Source organism: Abramis brama, assembly GCF_963993115.1.
Source record: "Abramis brama genome assembly, chromosome: 25".
Lineage (NCBI taxonomy): Eukaryota > Metazoa > Chordata > Actinopteri > Cypriniformes > Leuciscidae > Abramis > Abramis brama.
In genome coordinates this window covers 3,263,756-3,290,922 of record NC_139987.1, presented here as the reverse complement: position 1 = coordinate 3,290,922, position 27,167 = coordinate 3,263,756, and the positions used below count along the sequence as shown (strand labels likewise).

Sequence of the window (27,167 nt, the reverse complement as noted above, 5' to 3'; positions counted from 1 at the left end):
ATCACTTTTAGTTTCTGTTTCCTGGAAATGGAGGCTGGCATTACATCGATTTTAACTCTTTCCATCCTGTTAGGACTTTATAAATATTTCACTTTGTACTGATGATGTATATCAGACAATTCTTTTTAGGTTAATTAAAACAAAATTTAAGTATTCTGCTTTTACAAAATAAATTATGTGGTAATGCAATTAATTCAATATGCATTTGAATGTGTTCCCAATATTGTGTGTAAAATTGAAATTGAAAGTGAAAGTGAAAAAGGAACAGCAGGCTATATATACGGGCACCGTGATGTAAGCTTCCACACTGTGCTGCAGACTGACTGAAAAACGTGAAGTGACCATTCTTCTGAGAAAAACAGCAGATAATGGGAGGCGAACCTTCAAAACCGGATCCAAAACCTGATCCAAAACCTGATCCAGGTGAATTAGGAAATGATTTACATATATTTTTTTGCATAATTTTGCAGTGTTTTATGATTTGTATTTTGATAGGGGACACATTATAGATAATCATATTTTCTGTTTATATACTGTATGTAGAATTGAAAACACCATGGAGGAGATTTGACTGGGGGTAAGTTTACCATATAATATTCATGCTATGTAGAAAATAATGTTGCCTATTTGTCTTATTTCCATGAATAGATATAAATATATTTATAAAAGGGTGATGGTATATATGACTTTCATAGCAACAAAAGAATTGGATATGGAAATATATTAACACAATAAATAACAACAGACATTATAGCATAATAACAAATGCATAGTTTTATCAATAATAGTGGCCTTTAATGTTTCCTATTATTAGTAGATGCCAGTGACTAGAATCAACACTATATTGTTTACCAACATAATGTACTGTTTTAAAGATTTCAGAAAGAGCTTATTCTTTTTATATTGCCAAACACACTAAGTCCTTGGCTAAATAAAAATCTAAATAAAGGTGTGACCAAATGAGACTTGAATGTGCGATATATGACATATCAGCAGTTTTTCTGAAGTTCCTTTCTTCAAAGTATTTTGTTTCTTGTACTTGCATAGACAAAAAGAAGTGCTGAAGACACGCCTAAAAACGTTCTCTGTGAGTAATCCAGATGTAAACGTCATCAGGATCCTTTTAGCTGGACAAATTGGAGGAGGGAAGTCCAGTTTTATTAATTCTGTCAACAGCGTTTTCCAAGAACGGATCACATGTAGCGCAATAGCTGATTCAAGTAGTGGCGCTAGTCACAGTTTTACAGAAAAAGTAAGTATTATTTTTTAAATTATATTGCAGATATACAGTAAAAAAATAAAATTTCCAATAAAATGTATCAACAAGTTTTTATTTTCTCAGTAAAATAAAAATCTCTAGTTGACCCATAGTTGTCACAATTATGTTTCTGTTGACTTTTAGTTTGATACTTTGATAATTCTGTTTCCGTTTGTCCCTGTTTCTCCTTTCTGTTTACTTTCTGGCTTCTTTGAGCCGTCGAGTTGCTGAATGTTGGTGCAGATCAGTAGTGAATATACTATATCGTGTCAAAAATGATGGATGGCCATATAATTGATGTTGATCTCTTGACCTTTGGTGAACTCTTGACCTTGCCATGCCCCCTGCCCTAGCAATGACCTTGACCCCTCCATGCCAGTGTCACCTTTGACCTTTATAATTGGAATAATTGTATAATTGGAATAATTATCATGAGGGTTATTTTTGAGCTCTGACATGCAAGCATCAGCTCCCTCTCACTCTTCACGTTCCAGAGCACAGGGGGATTGCTGGGGACAGTGGAAGTTAGAAAAAAGAGTTTTTCTAATAATGAAATAGGCCACATCCACACGAAGCCAGAGCTTTCCCTATTCGATGTTTTTTTTCCCCGTTCAAAAAAAAAAAAATCCGTAAGCACGGCGTCGTCTCAAGAAATATCTGCGTACACACGAAACCACCGAAACCGACTCAAAACGATATACATGCCAGACCTTCTTGGGTAATTCTGCCACAGACATACACTAAAAACGGAGAAGAAAACTTAGAGCATGCGCATAAACCTTGTGCGCTGTATACAACAATAATAGCAGGGGGGTAGGCACAGTAGCTTTTTTTTTTTTTTTTTTTTACCGAGAACCTTATTGAATAATATGAACAACCATAAATGGCCTGGTACAAAATATAAGTCACGATATTCGATAGTTAGCGGACGCATAAAGCTTGCCACAAAAAAACGGCAAAAGTAATCATTATGAATGTGTCAAATATAGCATGGAGTCATTTTAATTGTTTATTAATAAACTAGTGTTTTCTGTGTCAGTCTCGGCTTAAGATGTTGACGATGCTGACTCGCCACCTTCGCAGTATTGTGAATGTGCCTAGAGAAATGCACACTTTTTTCGTTTTGACTTGTTTTGTTTAAAAGTAGACATTTCAAGCTTTCTATAACGTTAGATATATTTCTGAGTTTCGGTTCATTTATGAGACGAGCTCAGTGCCTCCATGTCCTGATTACATTGTCTGCTATATTAGTCTGTCTTATTTATTAAATCCAGGCAATTGGTTGATGAAACATTGATTAAAATTAAGATACAATTTATACAAAACGAAATTCACTATAAAGAAAGGCTTTATACAAAACAAAACTTAATGTGATCAAAGTTATGTCTCCCGATATATTGCGCATCTTATGATTACTCATGCTGTTCACTTTTCATATAATCAACATAGATGAAATAAAAAAATAACATTATTTACACATAAATATGAAACTAAATACATTTTATTTAATGGCTACAACATGTAGGCCTACAGTAGCCTACAGATAAATTTTATGTCAGAGTGGAATTTGAGCGAACGCCGTTTTACCGGTGATCATGTGGGGCAGGGGTGCGTTTTTTGAATAATAATCAAATAATTCCCAGCGATCGTCAAATATTATTTTTGCTTGAAACGCCCATCCCTACAAAATACTAAATGTCTTAATCAGACAACAGACAAGCATAGCATAAGAAAGAAAATATAAATAGGCCTAAATAAAGAAGTAAAAAAAAAAAAAGAAATGAAATACAAATATAAATACATTCAAGTAAATAATAAATAAAGAAATAAAAGAGGCTCAGTGGCTTCTGCAGCACGAGCTCAAGCATGTAGTCGGCAATTGTTGCTGTGACTTAGCGGTGTCTGACTAGTTGACACTTGGTGTGATGACATCATCGTTTCACAAAATGTACGGATTGGCCGTACACATGAAAATGCAAGGGTGGCGTTTTCAGATTTATCCACCTTGGGACCCGGTTTCAAAAAATAGCGGTTTCAATGTCCGAAAACGCCAGATCGGTCTGGACGAAATGCCAATAGGATACAAAATTTGTACGTATACAGCTAAACGCGTCTCCATGTGGACAGGGCCTAAAATTGAACATATCATGAGGATGAATCACACACACACACACACACACACACACACACACACACACACACACACAAAAAACATATATTTCATAAGATTTCACATTACCTACAGTTGAAAAAGTTGAAAAAACATTCTGTTCTTTTAAAAGAACAGAAATGAAATGATTATATTGTTCAATTTAAAAATAAACACCTTTTCTAAATTTACTGATCAAATTATTTTAGTTTTAGATAAACAAACATAAAAATAAAATCATTTTACATTTTTATAGAGTTGAAGAAGTAGCTACTAACACATAGATGTCCATACAACGTATGAATGGGTATACAAAAATGCAACGAGTTTAAAGTTGTAATACAAAAGAACCTGAGTGTTCCCCTCTTACAGAACCGTCTGTCAGTCTCTGAGCCAGAGGGGAGTGTGTGTTCAGTGATCAGGATGAGACATTTTGAATGTTTTGTTGAATTTATTTCAAAATATAATCTTAAAAGTTATTTATAGTTAAAAGTTTAAATTAGATATTTTAAAAATAAAAGATGTTTTAAATTAAATTCAATGAATTATTTAAAGAACAAATATTCTACATCGATGGTCTGTGGAAAAACTTGACTTGAACTTAAAGTAATTTTTTTTATTTATCATGGGTATGCAAAATCATTTGAATTTTGAAGTGTCACAAGTCATCTCACACATGTGAAATGTTCAATAATTCCATAAGTTGTATGTGTGAGAAAATCACCACATAGGCCTATCTTCAGAGAGAGAAAGAGAGAGCAACAATGAAAAAATGTAGAAACTGTGAAGCCTCAGGCTGTCCCCATTGATAGCTGCTTTTAACCTGTTAACCTTTGCCAGTGCGCTGGCACACTGAAGCGTTTTTTTTTTTTTTTTTTTATAGTTCAAAGTTACATTTACATCAGATTTAATGTTATTACCTTGACAAACTATACATCATTAAAACGATAGAAGATACTGAAAGACTCAGTATTTGACCACTATTGTATTCTGAGAAACTTATAGTAACAGTTATGTCTTAATTTGTGTCAGAAGTTATGTAATGAAAAAATGAGTCGATACCTTTAATATGAATTATGAGCGTCAGCCGCTCCCATTCAGAAAAATACTCCTGTGCTGTCGTCTTGAAAAAACAACGTCCCTCAGGGCTTTTAGCTCAAAAATGTGCAGATTTGGAGAAATATTGATTGATTCTCACAGGTTTACATCAGATTTCTATAGACAGGAATAATATTTATTGAATTTAAGGACTTGAGACTTGCTTGACTAAATTAAGAAAATGACTCGACTTGACTTTGACTTGAGATCCAATGACTCGAGACTTGACTTGACTTGAACTGTATGACTCGAGAATGACTTGATATACATTTTAATATAAATCATCGCAACATCAATTGATGAACAAAATGAAAGCAACGGAACCACTGACGCCAGTCATCAGATTCTGCGCGATTGCGTGACGCTGCACAAGCCCAGGAAAAAACATACATCGCAGTGAGCGCGCGCTAAATACAAAACCATCTCCAGGCCAGCATCATTTCTTTTTGGATATAAACACTAGAAATTGACCATATTCATACAAGAAGATTTGCTGTACGCATGATAACAGGCAAGGGATATCTGACGACCATCACAACCTCGAACAGTCGAACTTCATTCACCACGTCTAAAAGTAAGCTATGGCTGGTTTAACCTGTTTGTTATAGTTAATTTGACTATCTTTAAATCTAGAGAGAATATTGGTCAAAACAGCATGCCTCTTTATACACAATTATGTTTTCAAATGTAGCTTACTGTTGTCAATATTCAAATTATAATTAATGATGGCATACGTTTTGTGTAACATTTGCCACATTTCTTTCCAATCATGCTTTAAAGCCAAATATGTCGTTCTTTCCAGTGACAAAAAAACAACATAGAAAACTGTTAATGTTTTGTGTTTTATGTTTCTCTTAAAACAGGGTTAGATGTTATCAGGGGGTTGGGGGCAAAATGCCAGCAGAATTAATATGCACCCAAAATTCAAAATGTGGTGGAAAAATTGCCCTAGTATTTGTTATTTTTATAATTATCCTATAACATATGATATTAAAAAATATTTCCAGAATATTGACGCGATTGCAAATGTGATAATGATTTTATAAAACAGTTCAGTAAACAAAGAGTGAATATTGTGATGTGACATTTTAGACATAATATTCCAAATATTCTCTGTTTTTGCTCTATTTCTCCAATGAAAATAGTTCCAAACAAGCCACAGAAAGAGTTATCTTTCTGATATTTGTGATTCAGTGACCTAGTTGCTTAGTTCCAGAACGAATCTGCCATTTTGAACAAATCAGTTGAATGAATGCTTCTATGACTCGTACATTAAGACGGTGATTTGGCGCCACCTATTGGCGGTTTTAACTTCATAATTAAAAATATATAACATATTTAAAGGGGATGCCAGTTTGAAGAATGCTATTTGGTGGCATAAGAACCATTATACTTGAATTGTGAATTGTTTAATAGCCTACCTTTTAATGGTCTTCTGCAATGTTTGAGGCATTTTTTTTTTTGCTTTAATGTTGGCCTAATTTCAGTTACATTTCCATTTTAGGCTATGTAGTTTGAAATTTTATTTATTTTTTATTTTTTAGATTTTTATTGTAGTAACCACTCAGCTGTAGCCTATGTGGAAATGCATTTTTTTTTTTTTTTTTTTTTAAGTTGCAAATAAAACCATAGTCCACAACTTCTGTAGTTTTAACTTATTTTAATATATAAATTCAGTGAAATCATCAAACGTTTGTATGACTTGCCAGTGACTTGTGACCCAAGCTATGACTTGACTTGACTTGCTTGACATAAAGCAGTGACTTGACTTGACTTGACTTGCTTTTCACAAAATTGACTTGGACTTGCTTGAGACTTGAAGGTTAAGACTTGAGACTTGCTTGTGACTTGCACATGTGTGACTTACTCCCACCTCTGGTTCTTCGAGCCATGTCAGGTATTTTCATAATAATAGATTATATTTATAATGTAATGCTAATCGATATAGACTTTATCATCGTGCAGAATACTATAAAATAATATATTTTCTGTCAGATTTTTTTATCTGAAGCCAAATCAGATCACAGAAGGTTATTTAAAACACTCGACTTGCGTTATAAAGTAAGTTTGGAGCACAAACATGGTTTTAATCTCATAAATTGTCGTGTATTGATGGTGTGCTAAGCTAACATGCTAGCTAGCCATTATTTGTATGATTTTTTATTTTTTTTTAAATGGGAATGTTTACTGAAATGTTTCTTTTTTCAAGAAGGGCATTTAATACAGTTTCAAATGTGAAGTGAGAACTTATGGTGCGTTCAAGTCCTCCTGGGAAGTTCGTACGTACGAGGTGGGAAGTCGTGTTTACGACGTGAGGTGCGTTCAAGTCAGTTTTGTCGGAGCAAGATGGCGGTGTACCTTCTTTTAATGGATTACACGAAAATACAGCAAGGTTTGTTAACTCCTGCTTATAGAAAATGAAGAACAAAGAATGCGCATCAGGTGTGTTTTTCTTTTTATGTTTTTAATTAACTTATGAAGCCAATGTAAACTGTATCATTATATACTTATTATATAATTGTTATATTACAATGATATCATATTTTGTGCAGAAAGCTTACTTTGTTATAAATGAAAAAGCCTTACAATGTCACTACTAAATACCATAGACTGTAAAAAATACCCCATGTTTCTCACTGACACGCCCCCAACTCGTACAGATCGGGGCTTAAAGAAAATCCCGAGCTCCCCACTGGTATTTACGACATTGTGGTGGTGTTCAAGTGCGTACAACTCGTAATTACGATCTATACGAGATGACTTGAACGCACCATTTGTGCAGACAAAAGAAAAACATATTTAGAGCTATAACCAGGCTGGAGAGGTGTGAATGTGTGCAGGAGAGACTGAGACTGAATGGGGCTTGTTTGCACCACAAAACAATAGAACCAATAGACTGAATATATGCTTGGATGACAACAAACATCAGTTTGCATTTTAGAGATTAATCAAAATAAAGTCGTATGACATGATCTTGAAAAACATTTAACTAAATACAGAGTTTTAGACTTATCATCTTCAGATTTGAAACATAACATGGTCAGACATGTGGCTTTAGCTGTAGTGCATTTCTAGATTGATACAATGCCAACTTCAATTTTATTTTCATGAAGATGTTTCATAAAAATACATTTCTAATAACTTTACAAAACTTTGAAACTATTTGTAACTATTTTTTTTTTTTTTATTATGACAATAATTAATTCTACATTTACAATACACTGCCAGGTGTCAGCTTTAAAATGAGATCATACTTGTGCTTTTAGTACAAAGGGTTCATTAACTGTGTCTGTTTCAGTTTGGGCATGCCATTTCTGGGGATTTTTCAAAAGTGGGGTTGCAGCCTAACAGGATAACTTGCCACTGTTGCCTTGGCTTTTGGCTTGCTTAGTTGGGGACATTTAATATTCAACAATATTATTGATCTGCCTCATTATGGGTGGACGATGATGCAATTTTCTTCTAGAAACAAACTTTGTTGTATTATTTTCATGTTATCAATGTGAAGCTGCTTTGATACAATCTGTATTGTAAAAAGCGCTATATAAATAAAGGTGACTTGACTTGACTTGATAAGGTATTTCTAATTCCCAGCGTATCTTCAGAGAAATACGTTACTTGACAATAATGTTAGCTTCAGGATATAGGGTGACAGACCAGATGAGCCTCTGTGCATCATGTCACAGCATATGTAATGTTTTCCAGAGCGAAAGTTTTGTTCGCACTAAATTTATTTCAAAGCATAATCGTAAAAGTTTAAATAAATTAAAAAAATATTTAAAATGAAAAGATTGTTTAAATTAAATCTTTAAAGTTTTAATACACTCGTATCTTCTATTTATCTTTTAGAAGATTACTGTAATGATTTTGTTTAACAGTGACCTAAAGTTTAATTTTTATTAAACAATGTCTGTTCAAAAACTTTAGATTGTTGAACATTTTAAAGAAAAAACTGTACGTCTTAAATCTCATTTATGTGAAAAGATTCCATCAGCATTTTTGTCCATGTTGGGTTTAATTTTTTATGGGAGGCTTTCCATAGCAATAATGATTTCTGTACTGTAACTGCATATTCTATCCCGTACACCTAAACACGACCATCACAGAAAACTGCACAGAAAACTGCGAGGGTGCTATCTGTGCAAACTGCGATCTAATGCCCCTGAGAACGCTCCGCTCCTGTCTGAGCCTGTTCGATGAATCAGGCAAGGCTCGCGCTCCCTGTGGGTCAGGTCCCGCGTCTGTCGAGGCAGTGTGGCCCCTGCACACATGGGGATTGCAAATGGAGCTGGCAGATGATGTTGAGACTAGGGCTGAACGATTAATCGCACTTTCCATGTAATCGCACTTAAATCGAGATGGCTTATCGCGATGGCGAATCGCAAAGTCTGCTATTATTTTTTATGTGCAGTTTGTCATTGATATACGGCTCTGTAAACGCTGCTCCATCTGAAAGCACTGTGAGTTTGAGTCACTTATAACGTGCATTTGAAAAACAAAACGCATCAAACATCTTTCCAAAACATGAGAAGCATTTATGAACCTCTTGTCCAATAACAGACAACATTTAATAATATGCATTTACTCCAAACTCACTTCATAACGATAGTTGAGCTCCTCCTTCTGTGAGATGATGTGTCTTCTTACACAGAATAAGGCAGTCGTGTATTTATAAGTCATGTTTAATCAAAGCGTTTCAATCTTCTGTTTATTCAGCTACAGTGATAGGGATTTCCTGGAATGATGCGCATTATTGTACTTCTGCGGCGGGGCATATTTATTGTGTTTGCGTGAGAGCGCCCTCTGGCGTTCAAATGGGGCAGTATTTACTACCAATCAGCCACACTCCACTGACAAGCTGCGCATAAGATAATCGCAAATCACGTGCGGTTTTGTTGCGATTAATCGTTCAGCCCTAGTTGAGACAGCACTGGCCCTTTCTCAGCATTTAGCAGCCTGCTCCATTGGTCCCGCGCACGGGTCAGAAGCCCACTCTGCGGCTTCTTCAGTCAGTGACGAGGAATATTCCCTAGTAGAATATCTAGACACCTGGAAAGGTCTTCGAAATATATCTCAGTGGGTCCTGTGCACAGTGGAAAAGGGGTACAGAGTTCAGTTCGAGTATCGTCCACCAAAATTCAGCGGGGTTGTGCACACGCTTGTCAGCCCCGAGCAGGGAATAAGAAGTTCAGTGACTTTTAACAAAGGAAGCCATAGAGCAGGTTCCTCCTCAAGAGAGGGAAGCCAGGTTCTACAGCCGGTACTTCATAGTTCCAAAAAAGGATGGGGGGTTACGTCCTATAATAGATCTCTGGGTATTGAACCAGTCTCTGAGGAGATTCAGGTTCAAAATGCTAACCATACCTATTATCGTGAGTCAGATCAGGTCCAAGAACTGGTTTGTCACGATAGATCTAAAAGACGCGTACTTCCACATATCCATCCTTCCCCAGCACAGGAAGTTTCTGAGGTTCGCTTTCAGGGGAAAAGTGTATCAATACAGAGTTCTTCCATTCGGCCTAGCACTGTCATTTCGCACCTTCACAAAATGTATGGATGTCGCTCTAGCTCCACTGAGACTTCAGGGCATTCTCATTCTCAACTACATCGACAACTGGCTCATTCTGGCACAGTCAGAGGAGATGGTGGTTCAACATTGAGATGTTGTTCTGAACCATCTGACGTGCTTGGGGTTGAGACTCAATGTCAAGAGTTCACTAATTCCTCTACAGAGAACTATATTCCTGGGGGTAGTGTGGGAGTCAGTTACAATGTGGGCACAGTTGTCTCCTGCTCATATAAACACCATCTTGACCACAGTAACGAGTATCAAGCTAGGCCAGGCCATCACTGTCAAACATTTTCAAAGGGTTCTGGGTCTTCTAGCAGCAGCATCCAAAGTAATACCTTTTGGCCTGCTGTATATGAGGGCCTTGCAGTGGTGGCTCAGGACCAGAGGGTTTTCCCCGAGGAGGAACCCATTTTGCACGATCAAAGTAACGAGCAGATGCCTTTGTTCTTTGGTCATGTGGAAGAAACCATGGCTCCTGTCCCAAGGCCTTGTGTTGGGAGCACCGTGTCAGAGAAAAATATTGACCACGGATGCGTCCCTCACAGGCTGGGGAGCGGTCATGGAGGGCCGCTACACCAGGGGTTCATGGAAGGACCACCATCTCTCTTGGCACATCAATTGCCTGGTATTTCTGGCTCTTAGACATTTCCTTCTGGACCTCAGAGGCCATCATGTTCTAGTACAAACAGACAATACGTCGGTGGTCTCATATATAAATCAGCAGGGGGGTCTGAAATTGCGCCTTTTATGCAGACTGGCGCACCAGGTTCTTTTGTGGTCCCAGGGCAAATTTCTCTCAATCAGGGCAATTTTTATTCCCGGGGACAAAAATGTGGGGGGAGACATCCTGTCAAGGCATGGGCTGAAGCCCAGGGAATGGAGACTCCACCCCGAGATATGGAGGAATTTCGATCAGGCGGAAGTGGATCTGTTCGCCTCTCACCAGAAGACACACTGTCCGCTCTGGTTTTCCCTCACACATCCAGCTCCCATGGGACTGGACGTCATGGTGCAGGCGTGGCCAAGGCAATGTCTGTACACATTTCCCCCGATCGCTCTTCTCCCAGGGGTTCTAGAAAGGGTCCGGCAGATGGGGATCAGCTTGCTCCTAGTAGCTTCATACTGGCCAGCCCGAGAATGGTTTTCAGACATAATAGCTCTCCTAGCAGGCCCTCCGTGGCAAATTCCTATTAGGAGGGGCCTTCTATCTCAGGCCGGGGGCACAATATATCACCCTCGGCCGGAGCTGTGGAAGCTGTGGGTCTGGGCCCTGAGGGGGGACACACTCGTAAATGCTGGTCTCTCAACTGAGGTCGTTGAGACCATCTTAAACTCTTGAGCCCCCTCCACAAGGAAACTGTATGCATTAAAATGGAATGTATTCACTTTATGGTGCAGAGAACACCAGTTGGACCCAGTTAACTGCCCAGTGGCTTCAGTGCTGGAGTTCCTCCAGAGTCGCTTCTCTGACGGGCTACGCTTAAGGTCTATGTGGCGGCCATAGCTACCTTCCACACGCCTCTAGGGGTGGGCACTTTTGGGAGACACCCACTAATAATACGTTTCCTTCGTGGAGCTAGGAGAATGAGGCCTGTTGTCCAGACCAGAGTCCCCACATGGGACCTGGCAATGGTTCTCGAAGGGTTATCCCTGGCACCCTTCGAACCTTTGGACGAGGTGTCTGAGAAATATGTAACCCTGAAGGTAGCCTTTCTGCTAGCTATCACATTCCTAAAAAGAGATGGGGACCTGCAGATGCTGTCTGTTGCTCCCTCTTGCCTCGAGTTTGCTCCTGGCAGAGTGAGAGCCATTCTCCACCCTAGACCCGGTTATGTGCCTACAAATGTAGCACGGTCTGTAATCTTGCAGGCATTCCATCCTCCACCACATGTGTCAGCTGATCAAGCTAAGCTACATCTATTATGCCCGGTCCGAGGTCTGGAGGCCTACATACACAGGTCCTCGGGTTGGAGGAAGTAGGACCAGCTGCTTATGTGTTTTGGGTCACCTAAGAAGGGTTCCCTGCTTCTAAACAAACTATCAGCAGATGGATAGTAGAGGCTACACCGGGTTCACAAGTTCTCTCGCCTTGAGTCTCTAAAGGGAACGTCTTGGGTTACGACTGTAACCCTCGTTCCCTGAGAAGGGAACGTGACGCTGCGTCCCTCGGCCACACTTCCTGCGCTCCTGAGAATGACTTGCTTCAACCAATCAGAAGCTGACGCTGTTGTGATCCAGCGTCCCTTTATAGCTTCCGCATTACCGTCACATTGTACTAGTTCCATACAGGCCTCAGACGCGTCACGCTGAAGGCGTTTTCCAATGTGTCGATTCTCAATGCAGCATCTTGTTCCCTTCTCAGGGAACGAGGGTTACAGTCGTAAGCCAAGACGTTTGGCTTGAGCTAATATTTCATTTTACTCATCTTAATTCAAAGCATGATCTTACTTTTTCTACAGTAGCTATGATCTATTGCACGGATAAGTTGTATAAGATCATTTTTACTTTTCTTGTATCTCCCGAACTATCCTTAATCAGTGTGGAAACACACAGGGTGAAACCCTTTACTGAAAATATATACTATCGGTTATGTACTCTAAATATATTTAGAATTTTAAAATGTTAGCATTTGTCGATGCGGCAGGCTGTCTGTCTGTTGGCCGCATGAACAGACTTTGGGGAGAGCTGATGATACTATAGCAGGAAGCATGCCCATTGACCTCCTCACTTTTGTAGGCTTTTTTTGTTAAAGACCCTTCTTTCAGATTTATAAATTACAAAACAAAATTTTTCAACCGAGTGAATCTACACATGAGAGGTCTTCAGAAGTTTGAAGTGTCTTCCGGGGTCAGTGGGTCTCCTGAGAATATTTAATTTCCCTTAAAAAACAAAGAGTAGGCTAAATGACATTAGTTTCCAGCATTCCCCCTAAAAATATACGAAAATATACACTTTTTCAAAGGATAATCTTACTTTTAAGTTTGAACACTAATTTAAAAGCATTTCTTCATATTTGCTGTATTCGGACACAATGTCATTAATTGGTACTTTTTCTTTTATAAAATGTACTTTTCTTATTTCTACAAAGGTTCAATTTCAATTAATTTCCTAGCAAGTATAAAGTAAAAAATATGATATATGATATGTCTGATGCAATGTTTTTGCAAAGAAACAGGTGCTGCAATACTCCAAACAGTTCAACACACAATGACAACATTAAGGATGGTCAATGACTTAGGTCAATTGGTGAAAACACTGCATGTGTAAGGTAGTTTTCCAGATTTTTCCCAAAATCAAATACTGTATTACACTTTTCAAAGAATAATCTAGCTTTAAAGTTAGAATAAAAAGTTAAAACCAAACACATCTTCATACCTGTTGTGTACTGACACAATGCCATTAACTGGTCCTTTTTGTTTTATAAATGTAATTTTCTTATTTCTACAAAGGTTCATGCTACTTTTATCAGGCTGATAAATATGGAGTTATTACACGATGAAAACAAGAGAATCATGCTATCAAATACGCCTGACACAATGATTTTAAGAAAAAACAGTGTTTTAAAATACGACTAAACCAGATGATTTTTCTTTTGACAAACCTACAGAAGTACATGTTGATTACTAAGTTTCAGGCACAGTGCAAACATGCAATGTTCGAGAAAGCTAATATTGGTGTAATCTTTGTAATCTTTTGGTCTCAATCCATGCAAAATCCAACGCAAAATTTTGTGTTGGGTGATCCAGGCATAGCTTTACTAAAAGAATGTTTGACTAAATTGATACTTCGTTTGGTGCAACTTTCCCTCTATCTATGATGTGGAATCACACAAAGTATTAACACGAAAAGTAAGTGCATGCTGTTTTACACTTAAACTATTACAACAGAATCACATCTGACTATTGCACTGAGAGATGCATATTCATTAAAGCTTGAGGCTGTTAAACAAAGTACCACACTCCGGTAAAACCTGCAGATAAAATTGCACAAAAGTAAATTCTATGTGTATTCTAATGTTTTTTTCAACTTTTTCAACTGTAGGTAGTGTGAAATCTTGTGAAATATACGTGTGTGTGTGTGTGTGTGTGTGTGTGTGTGTATGATTCATCCTCATGATATTTTCTGTTTGATTTTAATTTCATTATTAGAAAACCTCTTTTTTCTCACTTCCACTGTCCCCAGCAATCCCCTGTGCTCTGGAACGTGAATGGTGAGAGGGAGCTGATGCTTGCATGTCAGAGCTCAAAAATAAGTCAAGTCAAGTCAAGTTTATTTATATAGCGCTTTTCACAACATAGGTTGTATCAAAGCAGCTTCACAGTAATAAATTAAAACAATACATCAATGTTTGTTTCTAGTGGAACGTCCACGTTTGGTAATGCTGATCAATAGTATCGTTGATTGATTAATTAAATTAAATATCCCCAAATATCCCCAACTGAGCAAGCCAAAGGCAACAGTGGCAAGGAACGGAAAAACTCCATCAGGTGACCTAATGGAGAAGAAAAAAACCTTGGGAGAACCCAGGCTCAGTCGGGGGCCAGTTCTCCTCTGGCGTTTATGAACTAGAGGTCAGATTTACCTGTCAGATTAAAAGAATTATATGAATGCCTGGCTGAAGAGATGCGTCTTTAATCTAGTTTTAAACTGGGAGAGTGAATCTGAGCAACGAACAGTATCAGGAAGACTATTCCAGAGTTTTGGAGCTAAATGTGAAAATGCTCTCCCTCCTTTGGTGGACCTAGATATCCTAGGTATGACCACAAGCCTCGAATTTAGTGATCTTAAAGAGCGCGATGGATTATAGGGCGATAGAAGATCGGTTAAATAGACTGGAGCTAAGCCGTTTAGGGCTTTATAAGTCAGTAGCAATACCTTGTAATTAATACGGAACTTTATAGGTAACCAATGTAGTGATGATAAAATTGGTGTTATATGATCATATTTTCTTGATCTAGTTAGAACTCTTGCGGCGGCATTTTGGACTAACTAGCATGTTTATTGAGGTTGCAGGACAACCAGCTAATAAAGCATTACAGTAATCTAGTCTCGATGTCATGAATGCATGAACTAACTTTTCTGTATCAGAAACAGATAGCATATTACGTAGCTTAGCAATGTTTCTAAGGTGGAAAAAGGCTGTTCTTGTAACATATGAAATATGATTTTCAAAAGACAGGTTGCAGTCTAATATAACACCCAGGTCTTTTACTGTAGAGGATGAAGTAACAGGACATCCTACTATGTTAAAGTTGTATTGTGAGAGGTTTTGTGGGTGGTTTTTTGAACCGATGATTAGTACCTCTGTCTTGTCTGGATTTAATAAAAGAAAATTGCGCGTCATCCAATCTTTTATATCTTTAACACACTCTGTCAATTTGGATAATTTAGCGTTTTCATCTGGCCGTGATGAAATATAGATTTGAGTGTCATCAGCATAACAATGGAAACTAATTCCATGTTTCCTTATAATATTTCCAAGTGGCAGCATATATATCGAGAATAACAGAGGGCCTAACACAGATCCCTGCGGCACTCCATAGTTTACTGGAGTTATGATCGATTTTTCTCCATTTAAATAAACAAAATGGTAGCGGTCAGATAAATACGATCTAAACCAGCTTAATGCTTGTCCTTGAACACCAGTATAATTTTGTAGTCGATCTAAGAGTATTGTATGATCTATAGTATCGAACGCAGCACTAAGATCAAGTAAAAGTAATATTGAGATACAGCCTTGGTCAGAAGCTAAAAGTAAATCATTTGTGATTTTAACGAGCGCAGTTTCAGTGCTATGGTGCGGCCTAAAACCAGACTGAAACTTTTCATAGGTGTCATTTTCTTGCAAGAAAGAGCCTAGTTGAGCGGACACAACTTTTTCTAGTATTTTAGACATAAAAGGTAGATTTGAAATGGGTCTATAATTTGCTAGATTATGTGGATCTAATTGTGGTTTCTTAATGAGAGGTTTTATAACTGCCAGTTTAAATGTTCTTGGAACATGACCTAAAGATAAAGACGAGTTAATAATATTGAGGAGAGGCTCTTCCACTATAGGTAACACTTCTTTCAATAGTTTAGTTGGTATCGAATCTAGTAAACATGTTGTTGTTTTAGATGAAGTGATAAGTTTATTTAACTCTTTTTGTTCTATAGTTGTAAAGCACTGTAATTGTTCTTGCGGGGTGATAATTGAGGCTGAATTATAAGGCGCGATTGAGGATTGAACGTTTATAATTGTGGTTCTGATGTTTTCTATTTTCTCAGTGAAGAACTTCATGAAATCATTACTACTAAACTGTAACGGAATATTTTGTTCAGGAGACATCTGTTTATTTGTTAGTCTAGCCACGGTGTTAAATAAAAACCTTGGATTGTTTTGGTTATTTTCTATTAGTTTGCGGAGATGCTCAGCCCTGGCCTCTTTTAGGGCCTTTTTATAACGTGACATACTGTCTTTCCATGCGATTCTAAAGACCTCTAAGTTAGTTTTTTTCCATTTACGCTCTAAAATACGGGTTTCTCTCTTTAGAACATGCGTAGTATTGTTGTACCATGGTGCTTTACTTTTCTCTCTGACCTTTTTTAATCTAACGGGTGCAACGATATCCAATGTTCCAGAGAGAATGGTGCTCATAATGCTAGTTAATTCCTCAAGTTCATCTGTTTGTTTGGGTTCACTGAGCAGCTGAGACAGATCAGGTAAGCTATTTGAAAAATTATCTATGGTGGATGGAAGGATTGTTCTGCCTAATCGATAACGCGGCACAGCATGATATACTACAGGAGTACGTAATATGCAAGTTACCATGTAATGGTCAGTGACATCGTCACTTTGTGGAATGATATCTATATCGGTTGGATCGGTTCCATGTGATATAATTAAATCGAGTGTATGATTAAAACGATGAGTTGGTCTGGTAACGTTTTGCTTGACCCCAAAGGAGTTTAATAAATCTGTAAACGCAGCCCCTAGCACATCATTTGAATTATCTACGTGGATATTAAAGTCTCCAACAATTAATGCTTTATCGAAATTAACTAATAGGTCTGAGAGAAAATCTGCAAACTTTTAGTTTGATTTACGAAATCAGCGTAAGGCCAAGGCGGTCTATATACGGTAGCCAAGGCTAGAGATAATAGGGATGTTTTTCGAACATCTAAGAGCGTAACATTTAGTACAAGTACTTCAAACGAAATAAACTTATAGCCCGTTTTCTGAGTAACATTGAGAATATCTCTATAGATTGTTGCAACACCGCCGCCACGACCAATCAGACGGGGCTCGTGCTTATAGGAGTATCCTGATGGAGTAGACTCATTTAGACCGAAATAATCATTTGGTTTAAGCCAGGTTTCAGTAAGGCAAAGTACATCGAAGCTATTATCTGTGACTATTTCATTTACAATAACTGCCTTAGGTGTGAGTGATCTAATGTTTAGAAGACCTAGCTTTAGAAATTGTTTTTGATTACTAATAGCAACATTTTCTGGTTTAATAACAATTAGATTTTTTCTAGATCCTGCATTAGATTTATTATTTGATCTCACTAAACGAGGAATAGACACAGTTTCTATGCAATGTTCAACACTATTTATATCAGTTAAATTGGTGCAGCAGAGACTATGATTTGGACTTTTGGTTACTAGTCAAAAGGTATTTAACATTTTGGAGATGTTATCTGACAGAAGATCCGATCCGAATCTGCTTGGGTGTAAGCCATCAGCACGGTAAAGCCTAGGACGCTCCCAAAACAGATTCCAATTATTTACAAAGAGCAGTTTCTGCTCATTGCACCATGACATTAACCATTCATTTAGCGTGAATAATCTACTAAACTTTTCATGACCTAGTCGGTACGTGGGAAGCGGTCCTGACACAATGATCGTTATATCAGGCGATGTGCTGCGTACCGTATCGATCAGATTCCTGAAGTCTTTCTTCAAAACCTCCGTCTGGCGCAGCCTGATGTCGTTCACTCCCGCGTGCAAGACCACAGTTCCAACGCGCTCGTTCAGAATCTCGGGAACGCGAGCAGCGATTTCAGAAACACGAGCACCAGGAAAGCAGTGACTATGCACCTTACTTTTATTTAACGTAGCGTGTACGTGTCGAACGATGGAATCGCCGATGATCACAGCATCGCGTTCTGTTTCGCGAAGAGGGGAGAAGCGGTTTTGTGTGGATATCTCGAAAACCGGGAGGGTCGGAGAGAGTTTTCTTGGTCTAGACCTGACTCGCGTCTTCCGCTGCGGAAATATCCAGGCTTCGTGGTGGCGTGTTGGAGCCGGAGTGAACGAGACCATGGCTGATCGCGACCTCGACGCTCGGGACCGATGTTGAGAAACGCACGGAGTAGACGAGGTCGGAGTCAGTGGGTTAGTAACGTTAATCTCTGGTTTGTGTCCATCGGCGCGTGATGTTTCAAGAGCCAAACGCCGGTCTATCAGCTCGGCTTTTCTCACTAAAAGGTTGTGGATCTGGTTCTCAACAGCTTCCAGCTCAGACTGCACAGCGTGCAGCTCAAATGTGTCCTCACCTGCACCAAAAGGTAGACTACTTACATTTGATATATTCGCCATTTTAACAGATGGACAGTACGTTAAGTTAGCAACGACGCTACCAGTGATGCTATCAATATTAATACTAATTTATGGCTGAAGTCTTGGATATAATCCGTCTTTTTAGTGGTACTGGTGTAGAGTAGACGCACGATAGGCGAAAAAATGTTTGTTTGTAAATGAGTGCGGAGAAGACGCGTTCAGCCGTGATCCACGGACGTAACCTATAAGAGTATCCAGCGTTGGATCACTAGGCTTGAGACGCGTCTGCTCAACAGTCCGCGTTGTAACTATGAGGTGAGGAAAAGTAGAAAATGTTCGTTGTAAGTGAGTTTAAAGAGAAATCAAGAATTATAAATCAATCGATGAAGCTCCAAAGACAACAACGCGTTCAGACGCGACGCATGCGCATTCGAAGTCATGAAATAACCCTCATGACTTCCATTATAACATGTCAAAGTTAAAAAATTAATTAATGGACACATTATTCTCAGACATTCCTATTATCCAATTATTCCAATTATCCAATTATAACCAAGATCAAAGGCGACAATGCATGGAGGGGTCAAGGTCATTGCTAGGGCAGGGGGTGTGGCAAGGTCAAGAGTTCACCAAAGGTCAAGAGGTCAACATCAATTATAGGCCCATCAATCATTTTTGACATATGCTATAGTATATTCACTACTCGGGTCCCTCACATGAGGCACCATGTATCTCATTCAGCGCTCCGGAAAAGGATCTGATGTAAATCGCTGCCTTTTATCCTCTGGAGAGGATGAGGAAGCTGAGCTGCCCCCCTTCGGGGTTGTGGCTAATTCTGAATCGGATTCAGAGTTGAAGGCTATGCTTTCCCGGGTCACCGTGGGCATTGGGCTCGAGTGGAACACTCCACCGTGCATGATTAGTTCCTGGCTGAAGAATCGGGTGGAGAATCCTGTGTTTCGTTTTATTTCTGTTCTGCCACCAGGCCTTTTTCAATAAAAGAGCAGTTTACAAAACCTCTGGGCCATACTGTGTCTGTGCTGACGGTGAGCGATGCTCTGCTTCCTCACTCTCGGCCACAGCCTCATTCGCCATTGGCAGGTAGCCCACGCTTAGGGGGACGCACTGCCTCCTCAGCCCTCACAGGACCCACGGAGCCAGGTACGTCCACCACACTCACCGCCTCTACTCTAGGACTCTGTCCCTTTGGTGCCACTCAGGCTTGGGAGCTTGGGAGCCTGACTAGTGCTTCCCAGCCCCTCACACTGGCTCATTCGGACAGTCAGACTCAGCTATACGATTCAGTTCGGTAGGCGTCCCCCCAGGTTCAGCAGCGTCCTGTTTACCTCAGTGGCAGGCAAAAACACCCCTTTCCTCCGTGTGGAGATTATAGTCCTCTTGGAGATGTCATTCTTCATCATCTAAGGTGCTTGGGGTTGAGACTCAATGCCAAGAAGAGTTCACTGTCTCCCCAAAAGAGAACTATGTTCCTGGGGGTAGTATGGGACTCAGTTACGATGCGGGCACAGTTGTATCCTGCTCGTATAGAGACAGTCTTGACAACAGTCACCAGCATCAAGCTAGGCCAGGAAAATCATGACAATGGACACATCCCTTGCAGGCTAGGGAGCGGTCATGGAGAGCCGCTACACCAGAGGTCTATGGAGGGACCATCATCTTTCATGGCACATCAATTGCCTGGAGATGTTGGTTGTGTTTCTGGCTCTAAGACATTTCCTCCTGGACCTCAGAGGCCATCATGTTCTAGTTCGAACAGACAATATGTCGGTGGTCTCTTATATAAATAATCAGACTTGCTCATCAGGTTTCCCTGTGGTCCCAGGACACACTACTCTCAGAGCTCAGAGCAATGTTCATTCCCAGGGACCAAAATGTGGTGCAGACATCCTGTTGTGGCAGGGGCTGAGGCCCGGGGAATGGAGACTCCACCCCAAGGTGGTGGAGTTAATCTGGAGGGAGGTCAGCCAGGCTGAAGTAGATCTGTTTGCCTCTCACGAGAACACACACTGTCCACTTTGGTTTTCCCTCACACATTCAGCTCCTCTGGGTCTGGATCCCATGGTACAGGAGTTTTAGAGAGGGTCCGTCGGCACGGGGTCAATCTACTTCTGGTAGCCCCTTACTGGCCGGCCCGAGTTTGGTTCTCAGACATCATAGTGCTTCTAGTAGGCCTTCCATGGCAGATTCCAATCAGGAGGGACCTTCTATCCCAAGCCGAGGGCTCAATACACCACCCTCGGCCGGAGCTGTGGAAGCTATGGGTCTGGGCCCTGAGGGGGACCAATTCATAAGTGCTTGTCTCTCAACCGAGGTTACTGAGACCATCTTAAGGCCCTTTCACACCTACCTTGTTTGGTCTGGATTTTCAGACTTTTCAGTTTGATCCGAATCAAAATTACAGGTGTGAAAACTCCCCCGAACCACATTCCAGACCAAACGGAAAAGAGGTAGTCTTGGTTCGGATCAAAGGAGGCCATGATGGACAGAGGCCAAGGGGCAAATTTGGCCAGGATGCTGGGGTTATACCCCTACACTTTTTTGAAGGACATCCTGGGATTTATAATGACCACAGAGAGTCAGGACCTTGGTTTAACGTCTCATCCAAAGGATGGTGCTCTTTGAAAGTATAGTGTCCCCGTCACTATACTGGGGCATTAGAACCCACACAGACCACAGGGTGAGTGCCCCCTGCTGGCCTCACTAACACCTCTTACAGCAGCAACCTGGTTTTGTCAGGAGGTCTCCCATCCGGATACTAATCAGGCTCAGCCCTGCTTAGCTTCAGTGGGCAACCCGTCCTGGGCTACAGGGTGATATGGCTGCTGTATATTTTCTCTATGGTTCAGACTTTCACCATTTATAGGAAGTTCTGGTGGTTCTCGCTGGATTGCTTGCAGTCTTCTCCTCCTTTCCTGCCAGCGACGATAAAATGTTCGCACAACGAGGATGTTCATTTGGTGAATTTGAACTAGCCTCGAGTAGTTGGTGCTGCAGGTAGTAATGGCATACAGTATACAACAGTATGGTGGCAACGATATGCGTCTGTTCATTCATTCTTGTCAAAGTTACCTGCCAAATTCACAACACGCTGACGTCAGACGCACGTCCGTTTACAAACCAATCAATGTCAAGATGCAGCCCGCATAGATGATGACGACAGGATGCAAGTATGTCATGTAAAGTTCTTTAGTGCGCTCGCATAATTGCAATGTGAAACCCATAAACTTTGGTTTGGACCTTCAGGTGTGAAAACGCTTCAGCGATGGTCCTATAGAGAGGAAACAACTTTGTTCCACGCTGGGTTCTAAAGTCCTACGTCCTGAGTTGTGCCATACAAGCTTCACACCAGGACAGGCACTAGTCAGTGTGGCGCAATGGGTATTTCCTTCCACAAAGTGTCGTCTTCGATGCAGCGCGAGTTTCCTTGAAAGGGAACGTCTCGGGTTATGACTGTACGATGCTGCATCCCTTTGCCACACCTCCTGAGTGCCTGAGAACACCTTGCTTCGACCTATCAGAAGCTAATACTGTTGTGTGCCGGCCTCCCTTTGTAGCTTCCGTGAGCACCATCACATGTGACGTCATGACGCAACACCAATCGAGATTGCACTTATTCTACATGTGTTTCAGACACGCTGAAGGCATTCCCCAATGTGTCGTCTTCTACTCAGCGTCTCGTTCCCTTCTCAGGGAACAAGGGTTACAGTCGTAACCCGAGATGTTCCCTCCATCAGGGAATGGAGTTTACAATAGTAACCGAGACGTTCTTGGTCAGTTCTTGTTTATTATTTGTCTGGTTTGTGTTCACTAGAGCTTTACTTCTACAATCTCATTTTGTGTTTTGCTTCGGTTTATCAATATAGACTGTTAGATTTTCTTGGAACTGCTTCGTTATGTGATTGATACAACCACACTGTTACAATAGTATGTGCATTATGGCTGTGTGTAAATTTGTCAGTTGGAAACATCATTATTTATGGCTCGATGGTGTTTTAAGCCCCCAATGGCTCCTTAGAGGCAGCTAACCCTACCCTCAACCTTAAGACTACCCATCCCCTCGCTGCCTGGAAGGCGCCGTTGGGGGCTTAAAACACCAAACACCTTATTTATGAATCCTCCTGAATGTATTTTTATTTATTTTTTTAAGCTTACAATACACCGCCTCAGAAGTGTAGAAGGTGATTTGCCTTTTACCTTGAGTGACATAATGGGGTTAGAAGCTATGTGTGGGTCTCATCCAGAAGATATCATCAAAGCCATATATGGACATGTCAAGAATGACCACAAAGTAATAAACCACATTTATTAGAAAAATTTAACATTCTACAAATACATTATTTTTTATTATTTTGTCTAACTGACATTTTCACATATTTTGTCTTCATTTTAAATCTTAGTTCGACCCAGAGGAGCCTCTCAGTCATAAGAGTGAACATTACATCAGTGACCCTTTACTCTCTGATCAGGCTTTCTGCCTGGTTTACATTGTGGATGCAAATACAGTCTCCTACATGGATGGAAAACTTACTGATAAACTGCGCATAATCCGCAAAAGATGCAGCGAAAACAGTAAGACTGGCCTTTTAAATATGTGGTTACTGACACTGGAGAGTTTAATAGAACAGTACAGAGGTGGGATGTAACATTAATAGAAAAAAAATTACAACTGGAATTATTATTGTAATTTATTCTTGTTCAAAACAACTGTTGGAAAAACTTTGATTATTCACTTGATTGGATGCAAACCTAGTAAAGAAAGATTCTCTAGAATCATTTTGTAAATAATTATAAATCTGTTGAACTTCATTATTCAGCATGTTCCCCAGTACAATGACTTGTCCTCCAAACACAAAGTCCAATTGTGTCATTAGGAATATTTTACATTAGAAAATTTATTTGCCTAAAAAAAATAAAAATAAAAGTTTTCCCATAGCTAAATTCTACACAATAAATTCTATTTGTTTTGGACAGTAAATATGAAAAAAGGTCTGTACCAATCACTGGAAGTCAAATATACATTCTGCAAAATAGATTAAAACCTAATAAATACTTTTGTAAACAATGGAAATGTGCTCTTTTCTTGTAAAACAGGAAACAGGAAAAAAAATAATTTATCACTATCATTGTAGGGATTCCTCAAGTGATCGTCATGACTAAAGTGGATTTAGTATGTCCACTGGTGAGTAAAGACCTAAGGAATATCTACACCAGCAAGAAGATCAAAGAGAAGGTGCATTTAACATCCTATATGTGTTTTACTTTGTGGAAGTGATTTTTTTTTTTTTTTTTTTTTTTTTTTTTTTTTTAAATATTAGGTTTGTCTGATATTTGTTGAATCATCATTCATTTTTTGGCTTTACATCTTTTTGTTCTTTAGATGCAGATATGTAGTGACAAGATCGGAGTGCCAATGAACCACATCTTTCCAGTGAAGAACTACAGTGAGGAGATCGACACAGATGATGATGTTGATGTTCTCATTCTAAAGGCATTTGACCAAATGGTAAACCTTGCTAATGATAGACTGAGAGATGCTGCTTCAAACTGATGCAGACAATTAATACAATACAGTCAATACAATTACTCTGCTCAATAACAGTGCAAACAAAGCATGGAATGCACATTGATGACACTTACTAACTATACATGCATGTATAAAATACCCTTTTCCATGTATGACGAATCAAGGCAGGTTCACTGCAGGTAATAATGTTCATCACTGTTGAAAATATGCTATACTGTTTATTGCAATTAAATGTTAATCTTAAAGCAGTACAAGAGTTTTAACCTACAATAGATCGCCTCGGTTACGACTGTAACCTCGGTTCCCTGAAGAGGGAACGAGCGTTGCGTCGAGTTTGACGCTATGGGAACGCTTTGCGTGATGACGTCTTGAAGCACATGTAAAATCAGTCCAATGGTGTGGCGGAACGTCAGAGGCGGGTGACGTCACGTACCAGGAAGCTATAAAAGCCGGCCCGAAACAGAAAACGAAAGCTTCGTAAAGTCTGAAGTCGTGTTGACAGGCATGAAGGAGATATGGCAAGGTGACGCAACGCTCGTTCCCTCTTCAGGGAACCGAGGTTACAGTCGTAACCGAGGCGTTCCCTTTCAAGGGAACTCGCGTTGCGTCGAGTTTGACGCTATGGGAACGTCTATACCAACGCCTCCATAGCTACAAATGTCTGTCCTGTGTGAAATCTGGTGAGCAGCACTAGGAAGACAAAACATGAGACCCTGGAGCAGAGTCTAGATCCAGAGAGTAGAACCTGACGAAAGTGTGCGGTGAGGACCAGCCTGCCGCATCACAAACGTCCTGTAACGAAACTCCTGATATAAGGGCCTTAGAGGCCGCCATACTCCTCGTAGAGTGCGACCGGACAGCCAAAGGAGAAGGCTGTCCAGCCGCCTCATAAGCAAGTGAGATAGTCTCAACCACCCACTGCTCATCCTTTGCTTAGACACTGGACCTCCCTTGTTAGGGGAGCAAATGTCACTTTTACGCCACAGGGCAGCTCTGTGGACATACGCGTCTAACGCCCGAACAGGGCAAAGCAAATTATTAGCCTCCTGGTCCGATTTCGAAAGGGAGGAGGACCTCCAAGTGCCACGAGGGAAACGAGATACCAAAGGGGTCTTTCCCCACAGACATTCCACCCAAAGGAATGTGGTAAGCACCTATGGCCGCCACATAAACCTTTAAGGTGGAGGGGTCAGACCTGCAGTGAACCAGTCCTGCAGGAACTCCAGAACTGTACCAATTGGGCAGTTGACTGGATCCAACCGACGGTCACTACACGAAGAGGTGAATACTCTCCAGTTCAGGGCATAAAGTTTCCTCGTGGAGGGAGCTCTGGACTGTAGAATGGTCTCAACAACCTCAGTTGAGAGACCTGACTCTATGAGCTGGGCCCCCTCAGAGGCCAAGCCCACAGGTTCCACAGTTCTGGGCGGGGGTGAAATATCGAGCCCTCCGCCTGGGACAGAAGGTCCCTCCTGACGGGTAGCTCCAGAGGAGGCCCGTCGAGGAGCGACACAAGATCGGGAAACCATACTCTGCCCGGCCAGCGCGGGGCTAAGAAGCAGGCAAACCCGGTCCCTGCGAACTCTCTCCAGAACTCCCGGGAGCAGAGCAACTGGGGGAAAAGCGTACAGACGTAGCCTCGGCCACGTCTGCACCATAGCATCCAGTCCAAAGGAGCTGGATGCGTGAGGGAGAACCAAAGTGGACAGTGAGACGTCTCTCGAGACGCAAACAGACCCACTTATAATTTCCATATCAGCTCCACCACCTCGGGGGTGGAGCCACCATTCCCCGGGCCTCGGCCCCTGTCTCGACAGAGTGTCTGCTCCTATATTCTGGACCCCGGGGATGTAGGCTGCCTTGAGTGACAGCAACTTCCCCTGGGACCACAAGAGGATATGGCGTGCCAGCGCAAACCCCCTTGATATAGGCGACTACCGACGTGTTGTCCGTATGTACTACACATGGTGTCCCCTGAGACCTGTGATAAAGCTCCTCAGAGCCCGGAAGACAGCTAACATCTCTAGGCTATAGAATGCCAGGAACGATGATGGTCTTCCCACAGACCTTGAGATGAGCGACCCTCAGGATCGCTCCCCAACCCGTGAGGGAAGCATCCGTCGTTAGCAGTTTGCGACGACAAGGAGCTCCCAGCACTGGGCCCTGGGACAGGAACCAAGGTTTCTTCCACATAACCAAGGCACGTAGGCATCACCGCGTGAACTTGATTGTGCGAAATGGGTTGCCCCTCGGGGAAAAACCCTCTGGTCCTGAGCCACCACTGCAGGGGCCTCATGTGCAGCAGTCCAAAAGGTATCCCGTTGGAAGCTGCTGCCATGAGACCCAACAGTCTCTGGAACTGTTTGACAGTGAGTAGCTGGCCTAGCTTTACACTTCTCACAGCTGCCAGGATCGAAGCGTGGTGATGACAGGCGCGCCTGCATCGACACTGAATCCCAAACCACGCCTAAAAAAGTGGTCCTCTAAAATAGAGAAGCACACTCTTCTTGGCGTTCAGCCGTAACCCCAACTCTTTCATATGGGCGAGAACAACATCTCGATGTTGAACCGCCATCCAATGCGACTGAGCTAAAATCAACCAATCGTCGATGTAGTTCGTGATGCGAATACCCCGGAGGCGCAGAGGCGCCAGAGCTGCATCCACGCATTTGGTGAAAGTGCGGGGTGATAAAGCCAGGCCGAATGGAAGAACTCGATATTGGTATGCTTTGCCCCCGAAAGCAAACCTCAGGAACTTCCAATGACACGGACGGATGGAAATATGCGTCCTTGAGGTCTATCGTGACAAACCAGTCCTCGGACTAATCTGTGGCACGATTGTCTCAATGTTAACATTTCGAACTTGAGCTGCATGACAACTCGAAGACCTAAAATGGGACGCAATCCCCCGTCCTACTTTGGAACTATGAAGTACCGGCTGTAAAACCCGGTTTCCCTGTTGGAGGGAGGTACATATTCTATGGCCCCTTTCTCTAACAGA

The 27,167-nt window shown here is 40.9% G+C and overlaps 1 protein-coding gene across 1 annotated transcript; it reads left to right on the top strand.

The window, feature by feature from the left end:
* Window positions 1–317: 317 nt before the first annotated feature.
* On the top strand, window positions 318–24,417 carry ifi44d (interferon-induced protein 44d). Its single transcript, XM_084105464.1, has 7 exons — window positions 318–423; window positions 544–577; window positions 1,048–1,252; window positions 22,790–22,930; window positions 23,040–23,211; window positions 23,772–23,872; window positions 24,020–24,417. Exons 1-7 carry the CDS (start codon window positions 369–371, stop codon window positions 24,188–24,190), a joined length of 879 nt encoding a protein of 292 aa, XP_083961590.1. The 5' UTR covers window positions 318–368; the 3' UTR covers window positions 24,191–24,417.
* Window positions 24,418–27,167: the final 2,750 nt, after the last annotated feature.

Bases quoted from the DNA above. Each gene is read 5' to 3' on its own strand.
- ifi44d (XM_084105464.1), top strand. From the start codon at position 369: ATGGGAGGCGAACCTTCAAAACCGGATCCAAAACCTGATCCAAAACCT. The intron at 424-543 runs GTGAATTAGGAA...TACTGTATGTAG, and splicing joins TGATCCAAAACCTGATCCAG to AATTGAAAACACCATGGAGG. The intron at 23,212-23,771 runs GTAAGACTGGCC...CTATCATTGTAG, and splicing joins CAAAAGATGCAGCGAAAACA to GGATTCCTCAAGTGATCGTC.